General features: G+C 39.8%; 1 protein-coding gene across 1 annotated transcript in view; it reads right to left on the bottom strand.

Annotated features, from left to right (window-relative positions):
- Positions 1 to 3472: 3472 nt before the first annotated feature.
- SLC6A11 (solute carrier family 6 member 11) overlaps positions 3473 to 21560 on the bottom strand; it is a 97033-nt gene continuing 78945 nt past the window's right edge. Inside the window, exons 10-15 of the mRNA XM_032194089.1 lie at positions 19490 to 19602; positions 17970 to 18107; positions 10212 to 10314; positions 9274 to 9374; positions 7790 to 7960; positions 3473 to 5896 (exon numbers count right to left, since the gene is read on the bottom strand). Coding sequence (XP_032049980.1) covers positions 5744 to 5896; positions 7790 to 7960; positions 9274 to 9374; positions 10212 to 10314; positions 17970 to 18107; positions 19490 to 19602 — 779 coding nt within the window. The 3' untranslated portion in view covers positions 3473 to 5743. The remainder of the gene's footprint in view (positions 5897 to 7789; positions 7961 to 9273; positions 9375 to 10211; positions 10315 to 17969; positions 18108 to 19489; positions 19603 to 21560) is intronic.

Here is a 21560-nt window from a genome sequence, read left to right on the forward strand (position 1 = left end):
GGACCGGCCCTGGAGGTGTCTGCCTGTGTAGCTGCAATTTCCTCATTTGAGCATGGCATGGCTGAATTGCAGACAGTATGGGGCCCTTTGGGAAGATGAGAGGAATGAGTCATCTGTGTATAGTATGATAACTACATGACTGTTCTCATTTAAATAAAAAGAAATCAGGCAGAGTTCTCAGAGTTTCTTATAAGGTGTTGTACAATAAGGTTTAGGGAAGGCTGCTGTTTCTCCTAGTGCTGTAGTAAGTACTGGGACCAGACAGGAGCTGGCTGACTGACTATATTCATTGCAAGCTGACAGAAAGAGAAAGCACAGCCCAATGTATTGTCACTAATCATTTATAGCAAGGAACTCTTGGCTGTCTTTATGCTTCTTTTATTGTTTAACTGGAATGCCACAGTAGCAAAGGCCCTCTTATTCTAAAAACTACAGGCCCCATCATGTTGCAGCATCCCCTCCATCAGCTGACAGGAACATCTCATGAGAAAAAAGCAGGGGCCTGCTTCTAGCATTAACCCTAGAAACAATTAGTGGTAACACATTTCTCAGAACATTCAAAAATTTTTGTTCTTTCCCCTTTCAATAATGTGCAACACTTGGGCTTCTGCATTGCCAGTAACAGAGCTCAAGGTGATGCTTTTTTAGGGTAGCCAGACACAGGTGATAGTCAAGGCCAATGAGGGTCACAGAGGCACAAAAAGAGCCTGAAAGCCCTTTAAGAGCATTGTCCAATCACTGTGAACACGGCTAGCCAACAGAAGCATAGATATGACTGGAATTTGGGATGATTTGAGGGAGTGAAGGATATGGCCGGCATTGGTTGCAGTTCTCAGAGTGCAAAATTTAAAAAAGGGACCCGATCCTTTAAAATTAAAATATGTAAGATAAGGGGTGTGCAACTATTCCCTCAAATTTTCAGCTTCGATCAGCACTCAGACCTTGGCTGTAATGCATATTAATGAATAGTTTATATTTTAAGGGTAGCTTTAGAAAGGACTGCAGGAAACTTCCCTACACCAGCTCCTACCTGTTGGTGGTCGCACAGGCCTGGGGAGCCTGAGTAGTTCAGCATTAGGATGCAATCTGTGCACCATGAATTCAAGTCTTCTCTAAAACTTTTTAAAGAGAATCCCTGACAATTTTCTCCCTTATTATGTCTTTCTGAGTGCAAACTGTCACATCTCCTTGCAGCCAAATGTGTAAGTATGTAATCCACCAGGACATTTTTGAGCTGTTCAGAAGCTGTCATTTTTTAGAAGTCTTCACTGGACTTGCTGCCACGCTGTGGATGACCACGTTTGGATGTGTCTGAATGGGGAAATCATCGACACTTGAAGCCAAATTTCCCAGTATGCTCAGATTTACTCAATATTTAGTGGTCAGGAAGGGCCAAGAACCTAACATTCTAGTCATGCAGACTGACTGGATCCTTGGTCTGCCGCTGCAGCTGCAAGGACATCACCCCTGGGAAAGGGCCACATGCTGCTCCTGTGGTGTATTCGCTGTTGGGTAGAGTAGTTGGTACAGTCAGAGAGGAGTTGTATTGTTTTGTCAAAATCCACAAATCTTTTTGCTTATTATAACCATGCTTCATTAGTCAAAACGATACACAGTCTTTAAGAAAAGGTCCTCATTTCCTGTATGGCAGGCTACTGCGTAACAGGGTGCCTCAGGGGAGAATATCAGCATTTTTCATCAGTATGTCATGTACTAAATCAAGCGTGTTTCCCTGTACATGGGCCAGAGACATAAGAAAGAATATAAAGTCATAAAATTGTAGTACAAAAGATGATCAAATGGACAGAGCATTGGCCTGTGACTGAGGTCAACGTTACAAGGTTAAATTCATCCAGCATAACATGTACAGCAGCTGGAAAATGTAATTTATCTTGCTGCAGTACCTCACTTCAGCACTAGTATTAGTATGACCAGGTAATAAACTGAAGTGATGGAGAACTAACCGCATGTGTTTGCTGGGTGAGGTGTCAGCAAGATTGGCTCCTGAGCTGTCTCTTTCCATGGCTCTCCTGACACTGCTGGTGACACAAACAGGGCACAGCAAAATACAGGCAAAAGTGAGCAGGAGGCAGGGAAAAGTAGTGGCCAGTCTGCACTTTTCCATGGCAGCATGAATTTAAGATAAAAGACAGGGATATGAAGTTGTGCGATTGGGATACTTCATTTTAGTTTGTTTCAGACACAGACTGAGTGGATGATATCAAGTTACTTAATTTCCTCATTTCTAGATTCCCAATTTAAAATCAAGGGACATATATATGCTTGAACAGGGTAGTTGTGCTTATTTAATTTGTTAGGTGAGGGTCATATAAAACACATTAATATAAACTAAAATACACAGAATAAGTTTTGCCCATTTTCTTTAATTTTTAAAAACAAGTAAGCAGATGAAATCTTGTGCCCTTGAACACCAGAGTCTTTCTTTGTGCAAAACATTACATACATTGTTGTTTTTTATTGTATTATTTTAAATAATACTGCAGATACTTCAGAAAAGGGCAATACTGTTTCTACCACATAAAAAAATGATCATGATATAGTTGTTTTCTGCATTTTCCTCCTCCATATTGTTTAAAAAAAAAGAAAAAAAAAAAAAAAGAAAAGAAAGAAAGAAAGAAAAAAGAAAAAAAGGAAAGAAAAAAAAAAGAAATCACAAATACTATTAGGAATTTCACCCTCCCACATCCCTCCCCACAAAAAAAAAGAAATATATTTTAAAAAATCAGTAGTGTTAAACAAGTCAGATATTAAATGCACACATTTACAAGCACAGAACATTAGCAATACTGTGTAATGCTTTAGACCATGCCAAACCATATGTATGTGTATAAAGCTACAGGTAAAATGGTTCATAGCAGCAGAATAGGAAGCATATTTCACACAAGTACATAGTTCCTGTGGAGATATTCAGATGTAGACAACAGTTCAAAGTACTTTGACAAGCTATAATGCACAAGTCAGTTTTTCTTTTTTTTTTTTTTTTTTTTTTCTTTTTTTCTGCTACAGCATCAAATGTTCTGATTTAAAGGGAAATCCTGACTTGTCTGGGATTTTCATTTTGTGTCTAATGGGTGGCCAGCTGAAGGCTGTGTGTTCCACCTATTGGCACATTTTGCTATTTTGCTGTAAACATTCCTGAGGTGTCCTGATTCCAAAAGTTAACTTCACTGAAATCAAGACTAAAACATAACCTTATAAGGCATCTACATATGCACATCCTTCACTGATAAAAAACAAAAAAAAAAAGGTTGATATTTCCTTGCAGAGAGAACATAACCCATCGCAAGATTCAGCTGTAGTTTTGGGGCTTTAGATTCTGGTGGGTGCGGAGAAAAAGGGACATTGGGTTGGAAATATTTATCACTTACCACTTACTTGGAGTTCCAAAGTTTTTTATTTCTAGGTTTTGAAATGGGCATGTTTTCAACGTCAATATACACCTTGCAGTTGCTTTTTTTTTTTTTTTTTTTTGTAGCTATGTAACAGCCTGGAGTTTCAATTCTGGGAGCATTTCTCTTCCCAAAGTGGCAATGGGGCTGTGATTTTCTTTAGTTAACTCCAGTTCTGGATGTCCACCTGAAGACTCCCTCTGAGGGGGCCCAACATTCACAGCATGGTGGCTTTGCACCTTTATAAAGGCAAGCTCCTTCAAAACATCCTCTCCTAAGCACCTAGCGATAGAGACATGCAAAGTCAAGCAGGACTTGGAATATTTGAAACGGAATTGTGACAGAAGGTTTTAGACACCAAAATACAAACAAAGTGAAGTAAAATGAAATAGGTCAATTGATGATGTGATTTGAGACAAAGTTATTCTATGAAAGATGCTTTTTTATGAGGTCTGATAAAATAAGATCACAATGAAATGCTGACCACATGTACAGCTCGATGTAATATTAGGAGGTACTTAGTGATTTCTTGTGATCTGTTTTCCCCCTTGGAAGGCCAGCAGCCACTTCTTTTTCTAATAACTCCATTTGCCTGTATTTGGTGATTTGGTGATTTTGAATTACAGAGAGGACAGCAGATTTTATGACATCTCTTCTAAGCTCTCTTAGGCTGTTTGTCTCTTCCCATAAAATACTGTGCACTATAGTACAGCATTCCTCCACAGGTTTATCATACAACCATTAAATGAAAAACAGGACAGGAAAAAAAAAATAATCTTCCAGAATAAACAATAGTTTGGGATATTGGCAGAAGAAAAAAGACCAAGAGACAGTCTAGAGATTTTGATATTTGGAACTAACATTTGCATACTTCATGGTAATAATTTCCATCAGTTGGATGTACATCACAAAATCTCTTCTCATTCAGAGGGAGTCGGTTCATACCCAATGGAATAGAAAGGCCTGATATCAAAAACCTATCCTGATCCTTTTGTGAAACAGAGAAGTCACAACATCCTTGTCTTAATTCCTTCATTTGCACAATACATAAATTACCTCTTGGAACTCTGCTAGAGGTTAAGGACCAATTACCCTAGTGTTCCACCAAAAAATTCCTATTCTGACTTCAGTGCAAACCTCAATACCATTCAGGGTAAAATCAGTGCCAAACCTGAGAATATTTAGAAAGTACTTTGAAGATAAGAAAAGCCATATAATGCTACACAATGACATTACAGGATCCTTAATTTCTCTTAAGAGGAATGAATATATGTAGAGACAGACAGATTGGCAAACAGTTAAAGAGACAAAGACCAAATGTATGCAGAGCTCTAAACTTGTACTTTTTTTCCTCACAATATCTCCATATATATAGAGTGACCTTGATCTCCTCCTGTTATACAAACATAGACAAACACATTTAACTCCAGGGGATGGGAAATGTCTACAAAAATGAAGCACTGGCTATCCAGACACTAATGAAAATGAAAAAAAGCTGTAGAGGTCTCCTGAAGCAGTACAAGTCATCTTAAGAGACTACTAACTTACAAGAAAAGCACAATGTATAGCTCTTAAAAATATATATTCTTAATTCAATCTCCAGAAAAACAGTGACTCAGAAATGGGGCTGTTCCACCACTTTTTCAGGCCCATTGCAAGCAGACGGAGGGTGAAGGAAGGGCAAGAAGAGTGGTGCTTCCTGTTGGCTTCACAAAACGTGCCCTGAAAGGAGAGCTCTGTTAGGTGCAAAATGCAGTTGTGCATCTGATCTGGCCCAGAGGAAAGGGCAAATCACAGACTGGTACAAAAGCCACTGTCCCCAGCTGGAAAGGCTCCTGCTGATTTTGGTGCACTTTGGATACAGCCCACATTTAGACACTAATAATGCAACAGCAGTTACACGTCCTCTGCCCACCCTCTCACAGTTTCTCCCAATATAAACAAAAGGACATTCTGGTCCCCTTTATATACATACATTAAAAGCTGAAATGGTCTGAAATGCTTAGAGATTAGAAGGCATATATCTATACAACATCACATCTGCTGGAAATCTAAGTAGAAAAGCTTTACACACATTTTACAGGTCCCTCTAAATTCTAAAAAACATTTACTGAAATTACCATATTAAAAGAAGTCATCACTAACATACCATATAATACTATTTCTTTTTCTTTTACATAGTCATTGCTTATATAGTAATTTTTTAAAAATCACTTTTAAACAAGTATACAATTTTCACTTTAAAATTAACTGGTTAATAAAATTTTGTGCAAAACAAGCCAGCCTCTATAATTAAGTGAATTTATTTATTTTTATACAAAAAAATAGTTCTTTCAGAAATGTGTCTCCTTTTCTGTAATGGCTGAAATGGTGCCATCTCCTTTCAGTTTGGCGTCGCAGTCATTTATTGCAGCAATGTAGGATCTTCCTCCAAGTTTCCCTCTCATTTTCAGATCCGAGCTAGGTGTAATCAACTTCCTGAATTTCTGCAAAATTCAAGAAAATGGAAATCATTATCTTTTTCTTGCAGACATGCATTTCCTAAATAGATTGACTACAAAACTCCTTTCTTCTGCATGTTGGCTTCTTCTCATTTCCCTGTTAGATCCATCCATAAAACTGTATGCCATACAGTTCTCTTCCCATCACACCAGACTAAAGAATAGAGAATGAAGGTGAAAACAAAGTCAAAGTAAATTTTCATGCTGATTTAGAGAAACAGTTCCTTCCATGAATAAACTCAGCAAAATGCTCCAGGTGAGGCCTGCTATATGTGTACATTTTGTTTCTCATGGTAGTCAAAGCATATACACTGAAAAAAAATAAGATAATGCCAAGGCAGTATTGTGTTAGGCTACAATAAAGAAAAAAAAATATATACATGCGTTCAACTGAGAACTTCCTATTTTCTAGAAATAACATCAGTAGCAATGTTGCTGTTTACAGTTTGGGGAGCAGAGATGTTGCAGGAAGCTGGCTTCCTGAGAAACTCCCATCTATAATTGAAACAACAACACAACAACAGCTGCAACAAATACCTTGTAATATTCATGTACGGAAAAGAGCATGAAACGTCTGCAGTCCTGAAATGTCTTCAGATGATAAGGCTATGCAAAACAAAAATCTATAGACAAAGCCTATCTACTTGCAGAGATGGAGTGAGGCTTTAAGGCACTGAGGCATTAACATTAAGGAAGTATTTAATGTTAAGATTTATACAAGCTTCCTTTAAGAACACACTAAGAAAACTTTACTATGTGCAATGTATTTAATGTTTATATACTCACAGTAAAGATTTCTTAGGCCATATTTAATCAGCTCAGTGGATTCATTTCAATATGGACTGCAATCAGCCAGCACAATAAATAACATCTTTCACCTTCTCCACTCAAGAAAACAATGACTATTACGTGGAGATATAGTCAGATATATTCAGATGTCATACCCGTTGGTTCTGAATGGAGAATGATCTAGCAAGTGTGGGTATATGTTGTGAGAAAGATCGTTCAAAGGTGCCAGATAAACCCCAAACACTTAAAAAGAAATTCTTATCATCTTGTTCTGTATTTTGGGAGTATCCTATAGAATATTGAAAAGACTTAGGAAGCATGGAAGAGACTTCCATACTGAAACAGAAGGAGGTAGTGGTGGGATACCTACTTTCATTGCCCAGTATTCCAAGGAACTCCATGTAAGAGAACCATGTAAGAGATTGCTTTTCTGGAATATGAGAAATCCCAAACAGCCAAAAAAGAGTTATATTCTTGTTTCTTTGGTTATAGCCATCTTCTCTGTCTTTTGAGAAAGTATCTTATAATTAATAATCTTAATCTTAGCCTAGACCTGAAATAACCTGATACTAAATTTTAGTAAATTATACCGAATATTTCTTTTTGACTCCATTTCTCATGTAGAGAACTGTAATCAAGAAAACTGTCCAGAAAACATATGCAAGTGTTTGCTACCCAGCTCCTGGTGAAAAATTTTGTTGGCACAAACATCAGTTACCAAAACCACAGAAAGAAAGCTGACTCAACTGAAAGGCTGGTACAGATCTTCTTGAGGGATTTAGCTAATGTCAAAGACTTTTAAGCTACAAATGGAGCAGGAAAAGGAAAAAAGCACCTTAAAGTTAGAGTATTGGTTAGCTACCACAGGCCAATGAAGACAGAAAAAAAAATTAGGAAATTCAGAAGAAAACAGAAAGAATACAGATGCCTCTGTTCACAAGTGATGACACCAAGCTACCACTGGAACAGGTATGTGGATCTTACCTTAGATAAAGGCATTGACTTTGCGATTAAACTGTGCTTAGTCTCAAGCAAATGAGAATTCCCTCCCAACTTCTTTTTTCAGTATTGCTAATCTGAAAATCTCACCTCTATGAAAGTGCCTTCTGCCTTCCACAGCTTAATGCAGATCCACAAAGGGATGCAGATCATGGAAGAGAGAGCCATCATCCACCCTATGCCATAGCCCCAGTCAGGGTATGTATATACATTGTTATATTTCAGAGGCTTGTATTTCACCAGGAAGAAAATGAAGATTCCCTGAAATAAGCAGAGAAACATATTAGTAGTATTTTAAACAACACTGTGAATTTAACAAGAAAATGACTGTTTTGTCTACCTAAAGCTGGGAAGCAGAGGTAAGCTTTACAGAGAAAAAATACACAGTAATGTATTCTTTTATGTACAGCTGAGCTAACATGTCTCAGCTCATTCTGCTGAAATGAACAACCTTTCAAGTTTAAATCCTATTTACCTCTCAATGACAATAAAACCTGCACTTTGATGGCAAACAGTACATGGTCAGGAAAGATTAAGTTTTGCTACCATGAACCAGCTGTAATTAGCTGCGTTCTCTCCAACCAGTCATGATGAATGAGGAAAGCCAAAATCGTCAAAGTTGCTTTAATCCACTGTCTGTATCTGCAGTTCTGCACACCAAATCTTTCATCCTCTCAAAAGCTCTAATATATCTGTTTAAATTCAACAGGTATATAATTAAGAAGTTTGGACCGTTTAAGTTTATGTAATACAGAAAAGTTACCATATACTATTCTCCAAAGTCTTGACAAGAATGCACAGGAGCAAATGATATTAACTTATTTTCAGAGTTGGAGAAAATTAGTCAGCAATTTCCCCAGCTTTGCAAACAGAGTAAGTGACGGAGCTCAAGTGAACCTGGATCTCCAGCTGTCCCAATGCACCTTGCTATCCGTGGGACAACTGGAAGGTTTTACTATCTAATACTCAAGCATTTGTGGATCAAATTTATGGGCAATTTGGTTATGCTCCTTTTGCAATTTTGTCTTCGTTATGTAGCCACAGCAGAGCGCCACAATGGGCACCAGTACTCCTAGCTTCTTCCTTCACCTTCTTCACACATATGAGATATTCCTTGGCCTCTTCTACTACTTAAGCTTGAAGGAAAAATATGTCTTTGAAAAATGTCTAGTCATCCACAGAGGGAAGGAAACAGGAGGCTGGAGTGGCAAGTAAAATGTGTAAGTTTGGAGGATCTTGAGTTATACCTAGTAGACACAAGGTATATTGCCAAAGCAGTGAGGAAAAACCTCTCTTGTATCGGCAAATGTTCACGTAGGCTTCTGAGGTTTTTATTTTTTTTTTTTTTTTCCCCTATTATCATATATGCAAATATTTCTCACAATTCACAGAACACATAAATTTAATGTTTTTATACACATCCTGCAGAGTATTTTTGAATTAAAACATATGTTGTAAATCAATAGGCATTTTACTCTACTGTTGTGAACTATTAGCAGCAACAAGTTTCTAAAATTATGCACAGAAAACCTTCGTTATGTCTAAAACAAGTTACTGAGATATTCTGTACTTACTGCACAAATACCTGGAGTTAAGACCATCCAGCACCATTTAATCAATGTTAGTGGTTTGTACCCAATCATATCCTCAATGTTGTCATAAAAGCGATTGCTGCCTGCCCCAAAAAGCAAATCAAAAGAAGATGTAAAATGTACATGCAAGAGATTATACAGGTCAGCATTTAAAACAGAACAGACAAAAATGTGGGTTCTGGCAGAGTTTCAGAGATCAAAGAAGCCATCTCTTTCTCTCACATACATCTCTCTGTCTTTTGCTCCATACTTCTGGCAGAGGTTGCTGCCTATATGTGTCTGAGTAGGAGTGGGCAGTCAGAAACTGCTTCTGGTCAGTAACAGTTTGAGCAGGCCCAGTTGAATATTATATATGCTACAAGCCCATATGTGAATCCTTAAATAGCCAGGGTCATGTGTGATCTGAAGTTCATACATTGCTTTACATAGTAAAATTGTTAGTCTTTTGTATGCAAATAAAGGTTTGATGATGCACCTTGAACATACCCAGAACTTTGGTGGCTTTCCCCTGACTTTGCTGACAGAAGCAGCAGATCTAGGAACGTTACTATGCCCCTTTTGTGTTAATGAGAAATGAACTCCAAGTCCCCTGGATTTATTTGTGCATGTCAGAAGTAGAAGGGAACATGTCCTGCAGAGACACTTCGTGAGAGAAGAAAGACTTATTGCCACCCCTAATTTCTAAGGCAGCTGAGGATTTCTGTGGTGGAGGAATGTGAAGGTCAGTCCTGGAAGGAGCAAGAAAAATGTCCATTGCACTCTCCTCATTAGAGTGGAAGAAAAACATATTCCTGGCTTGTAGCAGAACACAGGAGTGTGGAGGGCCCTACTGCATAAGAGTACAAGGCCTTCACATTGTTTTTGTGCAAACAGAAAGCTTTCATAAAAACTGAAAATGACAACAATTTTTAGCAACTCACCATAAACCCAGCCTATGCAGACACATTCAAATATGGCAACAAAAAGAAGGCACATGCCACTAGCTGCATACGAGTCAAATAACTGAAAGACGTACATCCCACCCTGAAAGACAGAAACAGAAAAAGGACAAAAAAATAAAACTGAAATGTCATGTTGGCAATGGTACAAATATTTCACAGCAAATGTGTCTTTAATTACACAGTCAATCTGTTGTTTCCTCTGGCAATGTTCCTACTACAGTTGGCTCCTTCTTGAACACAGAATATTCATTTTTCAGTGGATGAATGTGAAGGATCTTTCCTTCCATAACACTTAAGATGATTCCCTATGCCAGCTGAATATTTGCTTTAAAGTAGTAATTACTGGAATGCACAGGCCTACATTTCACTTGTTCCAAAACACTCTCTCACCTCCTTACATTTTTATTTTTAACTTCATTTGTTATCATATTAAACTGTAGATAATGGTGGGTGATTTTGATCTCCAGAAGACTGCACATAAAGATGCAGGGCTTTTGCTTATTTGTTTTAATATCTGTGCTACCAATGTGTAAATGCATTAGTAGGTGCAAAATGCACTAGTAAGTGCAAATGTAGGGAAAGAAGGCAAAATCTATATCTACTAGGATCAATCTCCATTGGCATAGGGACTGTAAAATGAGTAAGCTCGAATGTAAAGTTTGAATATAACTCATGGACTTTCATCTGCATTACTTAAGTGAGTCAATGTTTTTTGACAAAACATGAAATAATAAACATCCTAATTCCAGGCAAGCTTCAAGCAGCTTTTTCTTTTAAAGTTTTCCTAACAAGCTAAATATTGTTCACCAAGTGACTTAAAGTAGCAACATGTGCAGTTCCAAAAAGGAGATCAACCAAAACTAATCAGCATCCAAAGCAAGCATGGAATCTATACACAATGCATAATATGCTATCAATGGTCCTGTAGTTTTCTGCCCTCAGTGGTGCCCTAGTACAAACCAATATGAAAAAGGTATATATGCTTATCCAAGACATCCTCCACTTCCTTACTGTTTGACTATGACTCATTTATTTCAGTTGTCAAATCTATCAGAGACAATTATTTTCTTCTCTTTTTTCTTCCTTTTTTTTTTTTTTTTTTTTCCCCAAGATTAATCTCTTATCACATATGCTTTCAATATTGAAATAATAATGAGGAGTTTCACAGATCATTTCAATAGAAAGGAAACTTAAGACTTCCCTCTTTGCAGAAAGCTATATGAAGGAAATAGAGACTTGAGATCGTCTCTCCAGTTGAAATATAATGCTATTTGAGTAGTACACATGATCTATTACATTTCAGACAATTTTCTGAAAATGGAAGGGAACTCTAAAAACAGAGAAAACTAAATCAAAAAACAATATCTAGGATTTACTTGTTTGTTTGTTTCTTTTTGTTGTTGTTGTTTTGTTTTGTCTCAGCATTAACTAAGTGAAGGTACATTAAGGTGGACTCTTTAAATTTGACATACTATCTAAATCTTCTTGCACATACGAATGTTCTAAAGTAATTGTATATAAAATTGCATTGATGTCCAAGCAAGCATCTGGCAAAACCTCTGCTGCATAGGTAGGAAACGACCATATGTCTGAATGAAAAAGTTTTTCTTTAAGGAAAAACATATTTTATGAATAATCCAAAGCCTGAAGAAAAATCCAGGATTGTTTATTTAGAAAAACAAAAGAGGACAAGGGATACATATCCCTTGGAAATCTCCCTCATGCATAACGCTTTGATGCCTTGTTGAAGTAGCACAGAACGGAGTGTTCTCCTCTAGTGTGTCATTTCAGTATGGGATCATAGATATCTAGATTGCCTCACTGATGATGTACATACATGTAAGTCACTTCTCTCAATAACATATTATATCTCTCTAGTACTACAGAGAAAAAAAAAAAAGTATATCTGTCCTTTAAGGTTCCCCTTGAATTTGGTCACCATTCAAACAAAAAGTTGTAGTAAAAGCACTGTGGAATATCAGTCTTCTATGGTGGTTTTACTCAGGTGGACAGCCAAGCTCCACCACAGTTGCTCTCTCACTCTGCCTCCTCAAACAGGAAAGGGGAGAACACAAAGGGTTCAAGGTTTGAGGTAAGGATGATTTAATTAACAGGAAAAGGAAGAGGGGAGGAAAAAAAAAAAAAAAAGCAAAGGCCATGCGGAAGCACAGAGAGAGAAAAGCCATTACTCTCTACTTCCTATCAGCGAGAGATATTTGGTCACGTTCTTGGATGCAGGGCCTCAACATGCGTAGCGGTTGTTTGGGAGGACAGATGCTTCAACTAAGAGAGCCCCCGCCCCCAACTCTCCTTCCCCTTTCCCACATTTTATTGCTTTTATTTCATTCCATATGGCATGGAATAGCCCTTTGGTCAGTTAAGGTCAGCTGCCCTGGTGACGTCCCCTCCCCAACACTTGCCCACCCCCAGCCTGTTGGCTCTAGGGGGCTGGAGGGAGTACTGATGTGGTGCCAGCACTGCTCAGCAGCAGACATAACACTGGAGTGATACCAGTGCTGTTCTAGCTACACGCGCAGAGCACAGCACTGTGCTGCTACAGTGAAAGTCAACTCCATCCCAGCCAGACACAGCACACCTTCTCAGGCCAGAATAAAAATATTGAAGTCAATTTTTTTTATTACATGTGATTTTTTTTTCCTTGCTCCTAACGTGGATGCTTTTTTGATTATTAGCTGCATTTGCTTTTAGTTTGTAGTGCTGCCTCTGCCAGCTGGCTACGTTCCAAAATCTAGCAAGTCGTAATCTGTACTGCAAAAAGCTCACTGTGAGGTTCAGCAAATATCTGAGCAGACTGGAAGCTTAGAGATTAACCAAAGCAATACATTGTAAGAAAAACACTTCTGCAAAATTCCTGGAACAATAGTCCTGCCATTTTGCATACCTTACTTTCTCTTAATTCTTCATGCTCATATTTCTGAACCTGTACATCTTGATAATGCATCTCTCACTGCTCTGCTTAACATGCAGACTGTGGGAGGAATTATTCCAAAATTTTCTTATTTTACATAGCAAAGATGATTTATCTTACTGAAAGCAAGAATAATTACAAGCAAATTGGTCTCTGTTCTGCTCCGATGCCCAGATTACAGGGACACACATCTGGAAGAAATTCTTAATCAACTTTTGTCAAGTCCTTTGTTCTCAACGGGAAAAATCACATAATACCTTTCACAAACTGACTGGCAATCTGAATTCCAGTACAAAGCCAGTTATAACTGTTGTTCTTGGAAAAACTCCCAGAACCTCACTGTTCTGGTGGATAGAAATCCTTTCCTAATTTTCAGCCTGTAATTATTCATGGCTGGCTCATACACCCTGGCTTGGGGATGAGAGAGAAGGAGCCATTCTATTTGCAGAATGATTCATGTTTATACTTGCTGCTACCTTTATGACATGCTTACAGAAAGCATATGTGTACCCTTCATTTCCAGCATTTCTCTAGTCACAGGTACAATCAGCGCTGCACTCCCAGGATTATGGCTCCCTGCTCTTGTTTTGCATGTTGTCCCAGTCTGAACCAGAATCATACAGAATATTTCAGTGGGACTATTACCTTGTTCACTCATGGGTGTATTCCCATCTCTCATCTGCAAATACCTCTCTGGAAACATCTAAGAAACATAGTTTGTACCAAGGACAACAGATTAACATGTCTACAATTGCCTAATGTCTTTTTCAGATGAAATTTGTTCTTTTTTTTTGGTACCAAAGCAAGGTCTAAGGACTGTCTATAGAGCAAGTGTAAGTGACCACAGATGAGCTGATGAAACCCTGGGAATCTGCTTCACTGGGAAACCCTGCCAAGATTGCTGTACAACAGAGACACATTGTGGCCCTTCACAGTTAAGACAGTAAGGCTTCCTCAGACACACATTCCTCTGGCATTTAATTCCACAGCTCATAAGACATGCAGCTCTTTTCTTTGCCTCTCTCCCTGGTGCAGGGAGGTTCTAATGGCACAGCAAGCAGAGGAGAGTGTGGACTCTGCCTGTCTGATGGTTGTTTTAAGAGGATAAATTGAAGGAGCAGAAGACTGTTTATACAAGTCACTCTGTAAAGCAAGCACCGAGCAGCAAGACTAAACTCACACCAAGTAGTAAAGGATCCCACAGTCCATCCCCTACCTGGGCTCCAAACACAGTAATTGCAGACACGTATCCTGTATTAATGGGATGGACTAACACCTTCAGACATTTTGGCTTACAACACCCCAAAGCAAACACCCTTGTTTGTTTGAAAAAAATATATATATAGAATCATAGAATTATAGAATATCCTGAGTTGGAAGGGACCCTTAAGGATCATCAAGTCCAACTCTTGACACTGCACAGGTCTACCCAAAAGTTCAGACCATGTGCCTAAGTTCACAGTCCAATCTCTTCTTAAATTCAGACAGGCTCGGTGCAGTGACCACTTCCCTGGGGAGCCTGTTCCAGTGTGCAACCACCCTCTCTGTGAAGAACCCCCTCCTGACGTCCAGCCTAAATTTCCCCTGCCTCAGCTTAACCCCGTTCCCGCGGGTCCTGTCACTGGCGTTAATGGAGAAAAGGTCTCCTGCCTCTTGACAACCCCTTACGAGGAAGTTGTAGACTGTGATGAGGTCCCCCCTCAGCCTCCTCTTCTCCAGGCTGAACAGGCCCAGTGACCTCAGCCGTTCCTCGTACGTCTTCCCCTCCAGGCCTTTCACCATCTTCGTAGCCCTCCTCTGGACACTTTCCAACAGTTTCATGTCCTTTTTATACTGTGGTGCCCAGAACTGCACACAGTACTCGAGGTGAGGCCGCACCAGCGCAGAGTAGAGCGGGACAATCACCTCCCTTGACGTACTAGCGATGCTGTGCTTGATGCACCCCAGGATACGATTGGCCCTCCTGGCTGCCAGGGCACACTGCTGGCTCATATTCAACTTGCTGTCTACCACGACCCCCAGATCCCTCTCTTCTAGGCTGCTCTCCAGCGTCTCATCGCCCAGTCTGTACATGCAGCCAGGGTTTCCCCGTCCCAGGTGCAGGACCCGGCACTTGCTCTTATTGAACTTCATGCGGTTGGTGATCGCCCAGCTCTCCAACCTGTCCAGATCCCTCTGCAAGGCCTTTACGCCCTCATTTGAGTCCACAACTCCTCCAAGTTTGGTGTCATCAGCAAACTTGCTCAAAATACCCTCTATTCCTACATCCAGATCGTTTATAAAAATATTGAAAAGTACCGGCCCTAAAATGGAGCCTTGAGGGACCCCACTGGTGACCGCCCGCCAGCCTGACACAGCCCCATTTACCATAACCCTTTGGGCCCTGCCCATTAGCCAATTGCTCACCCATCGTATGATGTTTTTATTTAGCTGTATGGTGGACATTTTGTCCAGTAGGATCCTATGGGAAACCGTGTCAAAAGCCTTGCTGAAGTCCAAAAAAATCACATCAGCTGGTTTCCCTTGGTCCACCATACGGGTGATCTTATCATAAAAGGAAATCAGGTTAGTTAGGCAGGACCTACCCTTCACAAACCCATGCTGGCTGGGACCAATGACTGCTTTGTCCCCCAGGTGCGCCTCAATAAGTCCGAGAACCAACTTCTCCATGATTTTACCAGGCACTGACGTGAGACTGACAGGCCTGTAATTGCTAGGGTCTTCTTTCTGACCCTTCTTGAAAATTGGCACAACATTTGCCAGCTTCCAGTCTACCGGGACCTCTCCAAATTCCCAGGATCGTTGAAAAATAATCGATAGAGGTTCCGCAATGACATCCGCCAGCTCTTTCAGCACCCGGGGATGAATCCCATCCGGACCCATGGACTTGTAGGGATCCAGGTGGAGTAGCAAATCCCGCACACGTTCAGGGTCAGTTGGGAGTTTGTCATCCCCACCGTCCTGGTCCTCCAGCTCAGGGCACCCTGGGTCCCGAAGCCCATCATCGGCATTGAAGACAGAGGCAAAGGCGGCGTTAAGCGTCTCTGCTTTGCCTACGTCATCGTCTGTGAGGAGACCTTCCCTATCAAGGAGCGGCCCTATGTATTCTTTAGTTCTCCTTTTTCCATTTACATATCTAAAAAAACCCTTTTTATTTTCTCTCACAGACACAGCCAGCTTCAACTCTAGCTGTGCTTTGGCCACTCGAACTTTCTCCCTACAAACACGAACAGCATCCCTGTATTCTTTCCATGACGCCTGGCCCTCCTTCCAGTAGCGAAACACTCTCTGTTTCCGCCTAATCTCCATTAGAACGTTCCTGGTCAGCCACGCCGGCCTCCTGCCCCGCCTGCCTGACTTGCGATATTTTGGAATTGCCTTATCTTGTGCTTCTAGGAGGCATCGCTTAAAGAGTGACCAGCACTGGTGGACATCGAGGCCTTCAAGAGCAGTTTCCCAGGGGACCTTACTGACTAGTTCCCTGAGCAGCCTGAAGTCCGCTTTCCCCATATCTAGGGATGAGGTTTTGGTGGCACTTTTCCTTCTGTCACCATAAATTTTGAACTCAACCACTTCATGGTCGCTATGACCGAGGCGGCCACCAATCACCACATCTCCCACCAGACCCTCTCTGTTTTCTAGCAGCAGGTCTAGGAGGGCACCTTTCCTAGTTGGCTCCGTTAGCACCTGTACCAAGAAGTTATCATCTAGGTGCTTCATGAACCTCCTGGACTTGCTCGTGTCAGCCGTGTGGCACTCCCAGTTAACGTCCGGCAAGTTGAAGTCCCCCATAAGGACAAGGGGAGTTAATCTCAAGGCCTCTCTTAGTTCTGTAAAGAATAATTTATTGGTGCTATCATCCTGGCCAGGCGGTCTGTAATAGACTCCCACAACGACATCCCCTTTATTCGTTCGTCCCTTGATCCTTACCCAGAGGCTCTCAACTTTGCCATCGCCGACCTGAAGTTCCACACAGTCCAGCCCCTGCTTCACATACATCGCCACCCCACCACCTCGCCTACCCTGCCTGTCCCTCCTGAAGAGCCTGTAACCATCTATCGCAACACCCCAGTCACAGGACTCATCCCACCAGGTTTCGCTTATGCCGATGATGTCATAGTTGCGGGACTGGGCCAGGACTTCTAGCTCATCTATTTTATTCCTCATACTGCGTGCGTTTGTGTAAAAGCACTTCAGGTGCGTCTCCTTACACTTAGCACCTTGTGGATCTGACCAAAGGACCCCACTGGCACACAGCCCCTCTGATTCTAGCGTACCATCCCTTAGGTCTTCACCGGCGCGCCTGGTTTTAGCCCCTTCCCCCTTCGACTCTAGTTTAAAGCCCATAATATATATATTTTTTTCCTGTTACCATCATACCAAAGCAATTTATGCTCAGAAATGGACTGTATTGATTTACCTGGAGATATTAAAATCAAAGATATTTTATCTTTCTTTTTTCACTTCATCACGTTCACCGATTTATTCATCTAAGACATTTTCAGACTGGTCTGCCCAGAATAAGTCAGCTGAAACCATGACCAAGATACCTGTTTGGCTGGTGTAAAGCAGATGGAATATCCTTTGCTATATAACTTCTAATAAGATACTTCCTAAGCTCAGCAGAAAAATTGAGGATACATTTCAAATATCATGAAGCAGGTGAGAACAGTTTCTCAAGAATTCTGTAGTCGTATTCCTGACAGCACAATTTGTCTATGGCAAATATTCATGTGTTTTATTTGTCATGCTTATAAGCAGACACACATTTGTTTTTGTCTGCAGGAATTCAACAAAGCACATCTTACCTCAGTCAACATTATCAGACCAATGAAATACGACACAATGGAAAGTCCAAGAATCAACAGTTCTCTTCTGTAACCCCTTCGGAAAATCTTTGGGTACATATCTACAACAGCTGTCACGAGACTTTCAACACACACGAACTAGAACAAATGACAAAAAAGTACAAATAAAATATGTCTCATCTGCTCTTGGGATTCGGATTTGCTACAAAACACTTCAAATATCCTTTTATGTTCTCATCAGAGAGAAAGACTGAATGATCCCTGAGGATACTGTAAGCTCAAACTGAGAGGAACATCATTTCAGAATTAAAAAGCCCACAGCTACGGATTTCCAGTCCACAACCAAATTCAAATAGTTGAAGCCACTTATATTATATCAGAATTGTTTTGCCCTGTAGCAGATGGATTACATAAAATTCATATCTTTCAAATATTGCTTGAATGGGACTTATATGATGTATGACTTTTGCATGACTGCAGCAGAATTTCATTCAAAGCATCCTGCACTTTCATTTCTCAGAGGAACGATGTGCAGTTCTATGCACTTTCAAGCAATGCTAAATGAGCTGTGGCAGGGTTTTTGTTATTGGTTGGTTGTTTGGAGAAGTTCTTTCCATTTTACAGAAGAGAGAAGTTCCATAAAGTTATTAGGTGCCTGAGCCAAATACATCTAATGAAGGAGGGGATGAACATTCTTTCTAACTTTAAAAATCACCAGAAAGCTGGAGACCTGAGCACCTGGCTCAGGGCTCTGTTGCAAAGTTTCTAAAATAGCCACCAAAATGAATGCCCCCAAATAAACAATACAAAGACTGTCATTGAAACATTCAAGAGTAGGATTCAGAAATTGCTCATTTTCAGACTTTTGATAAAATTTGTTATGTTGGAAAAAAGAAAAGTTATTAAAACCTGTATTTTAATGATTGGAAATGTCATGCAAAATAAACACTGGTGATATTTATTTTACAGGATATAGTCATACAGTTTGTGAAACAAATCACACAGAGAGCTGAGCTGCGTACTAAAAATGTCAACCACTTCATATTTTTCATCAAATAATATTCACAAATTTTATGGTCACATAGGAAGGATTTCTATGCTGTCACTTTACTGCCACATTTCTTGCTGTGGCATCTTGAAGTATGAACACACCATGTGAAATTATGTTAACATTGTCTGATACTTGGTTTCAAAATTCTTTGCAAAGTGCTTTAAAAACTGGAAAGGATTACACACTGACATTCTACTGAATTGTGAACTTCAATCACCCATATTAAAGTTCAAACTGATTTCCATGTTAACAGTGGAAACTGTAGTCAGGCTGAATCAATGATCTCAATAAGATAAAGGAATCTCTACTATCATATAAATAAGATTTAAATAAGGAACTTGAGTCAATGGTTTTAAGCAACAAAGTAAGTTATGGTTCATTATTTCATCAGGTTAAATGCTATTTAAGGTTGGTGATACACACATGCTAGGGAATCTGACCAAATATTTGAATAGTGTTTGTTTCATACCTGACTATCTAATCCAAGGAATATGAGCATCATGAAGAACAGAGTTGCCCACAGGGGAGAAAGAGGCATCATCGTAACAGCTTTAGGGTAAGCAATGAATGCAAGTCCTGGTCCTGAAAAGGAAGAAAACAAAGTAAACAGTTTATACTTGTGTACTGGGTCTGGCTGGGACAGTGTCTTCCCAGCAGTCTATATAGTTCTGCATTTCAGATTGTGGCTAGAACAACTTTGCTAACACCAATGTTTTGGCTACTACTGAGCAGTGCATGTACAGCATCAAGTCTTTCTTGTTTTCCTACTCTGCCTGCCCCTAGCAAGTGTGCTTGGCAAGAGGCTGGGAGGAGACACAGCTGAACAGCCAACTCAAATTGGCTAAAGAAACATTCCATACCATGTAATGTCATGATCAGCAAGAAAACCTGGGGTAGAAGAAGAAGAATGTGGGAGCTGTCTTCCAAGGTGGCCTTTGCTCAGAGAATGGCTGAGCATCAGTCTGCTCATGGGAGGGGGTAATTGTTTTTGCATCAGTTGTTTTTTACTCATCTTTCCTTCAGTTATTAAGCTGTCTTTATCTTGACCTACAAACAATTTTTCTCACTTTTTCTCTTCCTATTTTCCCCCACATCACACTTGGGTGGGCAAAGAAGTGATTGTCAGTGTGGGTGCTTAGCTGCTGGCCACGATCAACTAGGGACAAATATTCATTTAAATATTTGGTGAAAAGGCTACTCAGAAATAAGGACTTGCTTGGCACATCAGCTCTGCCTACATCCTGTCCAAATGATGAAATGTCCGAATGATGTCCAAATGAAGGTCAAGACTTCTGCTAAGACATCACTGTGCCTTACGTTCTGTTTCTTTGTGTGGATGTACAAGACTCCTATGCCTGAATAAATAACAGTGTGTTGTCTAACTCATTAACACATTCTGAAATCTTTTTTTTTTTTTTTTTTTTTCTTCCTAAGGCAGCACTGTGTCCAACATTTTGTTCAAGAACACAGTCAGTGGAAGCTGCATCTTGGAAGCCATACATGATACGAGCCAATTGCCTACTTGATTGTTCCTAATCTTCTCTCAATTTCTGAGTGCTGCTGTGGGTACATAACATTCATTTATAAGCTGTATATTTACATAAATCTTTAAAATTGGATATTTTTGCAGCATCGTTTGTAACCTCTCAAATATACTAAACTGCCATCTCTCCTAGCTCATACTTTTCCCATTCATTTACCTTTGCTCACTTTTCAGATGCTGCAAATTCTTATGCTATAGAAGCTTTTCTTGAAGTTAGTCAGCTTTTGAAACAGGAATATAAAGGTAGATTCAGAAGGCTGATAGAAGTGCTCCTGCTTCAATAACTTCAGTGAAGACCTGTCAATATATTACTGCTTTTTCATTTAATTCGGTGTTTACAAGTTCCCATAATTTCCGGGGTTGATGTAGTCTTCTAACCTTTTTCTATACAGTTTCAGTAATAGTATAAAGCAAGCACTTTAGAGAAAGAGAAATATTTTCCATGACAGTATCATGAAAGCTTTAGTTGCTTTGTAGTTTTCCTGCTAACCTTGACTAAATTCCTGAGAACCATTTCTCCTTCTCAACAGTTAACCATTATGCTGCTTTTCTTTCTGGGCTTTTCTTTTTGTTCTCTTGGGTTTTAAGTGATGTTTAAAGGTGTCGTGCCCACAAAGATAATACAGATCAATTAACTTTCATTAGGTGCTTAACTTCAGGTGATGGTATGTGAAGTTGGATGGTTAATTTCATGTAGAGCTGGGAGAAAAACTTACTGACATTAGGAGATGGCATTAGCAGTCTAGAGATATGTAGCTGGATGTTATGTGTTAAGCAAGACTTGAGAGGACTTCCAAAGATTTATCCTAAAGATCTCGTTTGTCATTACTTTAAAAGCTTTGTCTTATTTGTTTCTCAGAATTACATACATTTTCATGGATTCAGGTCTGTCTCACTTAAAGGAAAATAAATACTTCTTTCATGAGGATATAACACTCAAGGGGCATAAATGAGTAATATAAACTGCTGGATGTTCAGCTGGACTAAGTTTGTGTTA

Source organism: Aythya fuligula, chromosome 10, assembly GCF_009819795.1.
Source record: "Aythya fuligula isolate bAytFul2 chromosome 10, bAytFul2.pri, whole genome shotgun sequence".
NCBI classification, from domain to species: Eukaryota; Metazoa; Chordata; class Aves; order Anseriformes; family Anatidae; genus Aythya; species Aythya fuligula.